The 4,574-nt window shown below is 38.8% G+C and overlaps 1 protein-coding gene across 2 annotated transcripts; it reads right to left on the reverse strand.

The window, feature by feature from the left end:
- Positions 1 to 604: 604 nt before the first annotated feature.
- On the reverse strand, positions 605 to 4,574 carry LOC110628148 (OBERON-like protein). Of its 2 annotated transcripts, none has more exons than XM_021774665.2 (3): positions 4,352 to 4,574; positions 2,344 to 3,487; positions 605 to 1,573 (listed from the first exon to the last, which is right to left on the reverse strand). In XM_021774665.2, the coding sequence occupies exons 2-3, from the start codon at positions 3,476 to 3,478 to the stop codon at positions 951 to 953; spliced, it is 1,758 nt and encodes a 585-aa protein (XP_021630357.1). In that variant the 5' UTR covers positions 3,479 to 3,487; positions 4,352 to 4,574; the 3' UTR covers positions 605 to 950. The 2 variants fall into 2 exon arrangements, with proteins under 2 accessions (XP_021630357.1, XP_021630356.1); XM_021774664.2 differs by having other exon boundaries at positions 2,344 to 3,491; positions 4,352 to 4,570.

Here is a 4,574-nt window from a genome sequence, read left to right on the forward strand (position 1 = left end):
TCCTGAAAAGCCTTAACAGTGCACCAAATTCACTGCATGGAAATGAGGAAGTAATTTTCTTGTTTCCCAGTGTTGGGGAACTGTCAAAGTTGCTACAAAGCTGGACAGTCTCCAATTCCCATGTGAACTGCTCAGTCCATTGTTACATTTTCCACAACGGATCTCTAGTTCCTTCAAGTGCCCCGATCAGGACACTCAAGATTATCATAGATCAGGCCTGTACGTGAACAACACGACTTGTTACTCCATTTCTATGTCTAAACTCTTTGATAAGGTGCCATAAAATATAATCAGCACTGCAATGAAATTTGATAGTGCTGACTCTTCTATTGTACAACCAAGCATGAGTAGCCTTCCTTAAATGTTAGTAGATTCTGCGGTCGCCAATATGAAGGGAAAATCTTAATCTGTTCATGTCAAAACGAAACCTGCATTTCCTGTCAAACATAGAAATCTAGGGTAAGTTAAAGAGAAGGATGTTACAGAGCTGGCACTTCTTTCATACAAGTAGTTCTCAACAAAAAGGGACACACAAAAAGGAGGGGAGGGGGCTAAACATAGCAACAAAATGAGTGCATGGTAATAGTACGTTTCATACACGAACTCCTAATAATATGCTTGCTTGAACTTCAAACTGCAAAACCTGAAGAACATAAGATGCAACTGCACAGCCACAGGATCATCTGCCAGTCAAATTCGTATATACACAGGACCGTTCAACTGTAAATATACAAAAGCTACAGTGCATAATACAGTTTTATGCAGGAATTGTTTATATATATATATAAACTTGCACCTAATTCCTAGAAATAGTGAAGCTGCGGGTTAAAAAGTTCAACAATGAAATGAAACCAACTAGCATTTCACTCACACTTGTTCAGAAACACTGGCACTCCTTAATCACATAGTTAATTTAGTTATTTAATATATAACATATCAGAGGTATGTCCTCAAGGATTTGTCCTGAAATGGTGGCGATCATTTGGCTGCAATTCTGACTTTGGGGGGCCATTGTAGCCATTAATCAGATCATGAATTGTGGAATATGTCAACACCTGAGATGGGTCACCCCCACCACTGCTTTGTGCCGCACGTGAACTCTCCTGCAGTTTAATCTTCTCAAATAGATACTGCTTCTCAGCTTCCGCTTCACTCAAACGAAGTTTGAGGTAGCTGCTGGCATATTCTTCTTCTGACTTGTCAGTCTTAGCCAGAGCAATCCTCTGCAGCCTCTCAGCTTCTCGTTTTGCCTCATTGGCCTTGAGCTGGAACATATCAGCCTCTGCCTGCTTAAGCCTCACAATTCTCTCCAGCTCTTCTATCTGTATCTTCTTCTTTTGCCTGTCTAGCTTTAATTCTGTCACTTCCTTGGCCTTTTCCTCTAGTTCACGGTCACAAGCCTCAAGAGCCATACGGGCTTTCTTAAACATTCTCATCTTCTCATCAGTCACCATCTCCATCTTCCTTATGGCCTCTTGTACCACTTCAGCAATTCGGTTACATGCCTCCTGCGGGGCTATTAGCCTTCCATCCTCCCCATTCTCCAAGCTCTTTGGAGAGTCTACCTCAAGTTCTTCAAAAACCAGTAGGGGAAAATCAGAACAAAGAATTGAATTTATATAATCCAATAATTCAAATCAGCAGCCATTTATTCAGGTACCTTTCAGAAAGATTAAACACACAAAAACCAAAATGTTGAAGTTTTTGTAGGACCTCAAGAAAAGGTGCAGCCAAGCAGAAATTTATAGATAGAGGAGAACCAACCTCCAAATATGCAGTGTAAAAATGAAACTTCTATGAGTTTTAACAGAATGGTTCAGGCACAAAATATAATTAAAACCTCTCAAAAGTAATAGGAACCAAGAATTTAATGACAGTGTGAACATTGAACTCCCACAATGTGACTATTAGAACTAACATGAGCCATCAAATTAGTTCTCATCAAAGTGAGAATGGCATCAAATTGTAACAGATGTCCTTAAAAATAATAATACTAATAAAGACCCTGCTTGCTTCATAGTCAGAGAAAGTAGCAAGTGTCCCTCCACTTGTGAATTTTACTGCTACCTAGTACCTTCACAATAAAGTAATTCTCACATTTGACATTGAATATAAACCACAGGAGAAAAAGGGAAAACAAGAAAATTAAAACTGTTGTGGAGCACAAAAAACTGACAGGTTATTTTGACAAACACATAGCCAAAAACATGTCAGTAAGTAAATATTAATGGGAAACAAACAGCACATGCAGCAAGTGCAGACTAACGCCCTTGCAGTCATGCCGATTACAAAATTTCACTAGCTAGTATAATTCAAAAATATGATGCTTAGCAAAACATGTACCTGAGAAAAACATAAGAATTACTCTGCAGGCTGTTGACTCTGCTAGTCCACCCTTCATTTTATCAATAAGTTCCTCACATTTCCAAAAGAGTTTCCTGCCTCTGGTGTCTTCGCTTCCTCGGAAGATTCTACTAACAAAATCAAGTTCTCTCATTAGAGACTCTCGGTCCCATGCTGGTGCACAATGTTGAAAAACATCTTTCACCCACCCTAGGAGCTCAGATGTTCGATTGCATGCCCGGCACCGAAAAAGCATTTCAGTTGGGCCTGATCCACTCTTTACAGAAGGGCCCATAGAAATTTGCCCATCTCGAATAGCACAATCTGTGTGAGTCCAATGAGAACATAGATCGCAACCGATCCAACGACAAGTATTGACTTCAAAATCAAACTTGTTACATATCACACACATGCATAGATTGCAAAAACCATTTCTATTGGTACAAATTTCACAAGTACAATCATCAGCTGGAAGTTGATTTTGGCATGCTATATTTCTGCACCGCTTGAAAACAAAGACCTCAATGAGGGATGTTTGAGAAAGACTAATACTTGGATGCAGAAATGCTTGAATTCCTGTATTTATTGCAACAAGGATTTCAAGCTGCACCCGCTGTGCTCTAATTAATGTCTTAGCTGTCAAATCAGGTCTACTTTGAACAAGCTTCTGCAAAAACAAAAATTCCTCCCTATGCTGTGAACCACCATTTCCTTCCAGTATGACCCGGAGTCCATTCTTTAGCTCTTCTAGAAACTCATCAGGCAAACTATGCATCTTTTCAGAAATAATATCAACTCGTTCTCTTGCTATGTCACGGAGAGAGATCTTATCAGCACTAGAAACACGGTGAACGACGGACTGCTCATGGCAATCATTTTTTGGTTTTCCATTCTCCATCTTCTTGGCCATGACAGCATCAGCAGTAGGCCAAGTCTCTCTAGAACTAGCACTCTCAGTGGGAGACTCACGGATATTATCTGAGTTTGATCTGGGTTCTTGAGTGTCAGGAGACAGGCGAGGATCTGAAGAGACTAGGGACAGGGATGTCTGTAGTCCTGGGCGGGGTTGCTGACGTGGAGGCAACATTTTTGCTGAAGGCTGGTGGTGGATATTAGAACCAGATGACGTACCCATCAACAAATGCTGCCTAATAGCCATTATGACAAATCGATGTCAACAATCAGCAATATACCATTACCAACAAAAAGAATGAAAGAAAGAAAACCCACAGATTCCATTGAAATAGAAATTAAGAAAACAAAAGATAGAAGAATTCATTGAAAACAAAGACACCATAAAATTTTCTTCCATGCAATCCCCCACTTATTATTATTTTTTTTTTAAAAAAAGCTGATCGAGGTCCAGCAAAACTTTGTCAATTTAATTCTTGTTTAGGCATCTATTAGTTTTCTAGTTGCTTAAAAATAATTGACTGCAGTTGATAATTCTATCCAAAACCACATAATTAAAGTTCAATTCCAAATGCAACACGATAATACATTAAGGGACTAGATCAGGCACTACTCATATCTAACAAAACATAAAACTAAATAAATAAAAATCAACCGTGTAATAGCAACATCAATTAGAGAAAACGAAATGAAAGAAAAGGAAAAAAAAGGGAAGAAGAAGAAGAAGGAAGTAAACACTTTAAATATTCAAATTTACCAAATATATAACAGCAGTAGATCAGACAGAAAATATATATAAGCACATACTCTCACGGAAGATCTATTTGGATAATGAGAAAGCAAATAAAAATAAAATCTTGCCAGAAACCAAGACCATTTCCAAAAATTAACAATCTAAGTAAGCTGAGATCTAACAACGATCATATAGCTAAACTTAGAACTTCTGATGCATTACCTAAACCCTCCAGAATAGTAAAAAATATAAAAACAAAAGAGTAAAAAATTTTCTTCTAAATTTACTCTGTTTTCTCAGTAACCAAACAGAACATAAGGAAATAGCGACAGAGAGAGATAGAGCGAGGGAAAGAGAGATCACCGGAGAAAACCGAAGTGCCGCGGATGGATTGACGGAGCAGGAAGATGAACCGAGAAGAAGCAGAGAGAAGAAAAGCGGAAGTTTTGATTTGGGGATAAAAGGGGTGATATTGTTACTATTTTGCCCCTAGCTGTTCAGGCTTTAGAGGAGTTTCCCAGAAACACAACCGACGCTACCAGAGACATGGGTGGACAAAACAACTGTAAAAGGAGACCGCCGAGTG

The sequence above is a fragment of the Manihot esculenta genome, chromosome 12 (assembly GCF_001659605.2).
Source record: "Manihot esculenta cultivar AM560-2 chromosome 12, M.esculenta_v8, whole genome shotgun sequence".
NCBI lineage: Eukaryota > Viridiplantae > Streptophyta > Magnoliopsida > Malpighiales > Euphorbiaceae > Manihot > Manihot esculenta.

What these genes read in the sequence shown, in the direction of transcription:
- LOC110628148 (XM_021774665.2), bottom strand. Translation starts at nt 3,478, where the DNA reads ATGGGTACGTCATCTGGTTCTAATATCCACCACCAGCCTTCAGCAAAA. An exon ending in AATTCTTATGTTTTTCTCAG is followed by an intron (nt 1,574 to 2,343) that starts GTACATGTTTTG and finishes TGGTTTTTGAAG; the next exon opens with AACTTGAGGTAGACTCTCCA.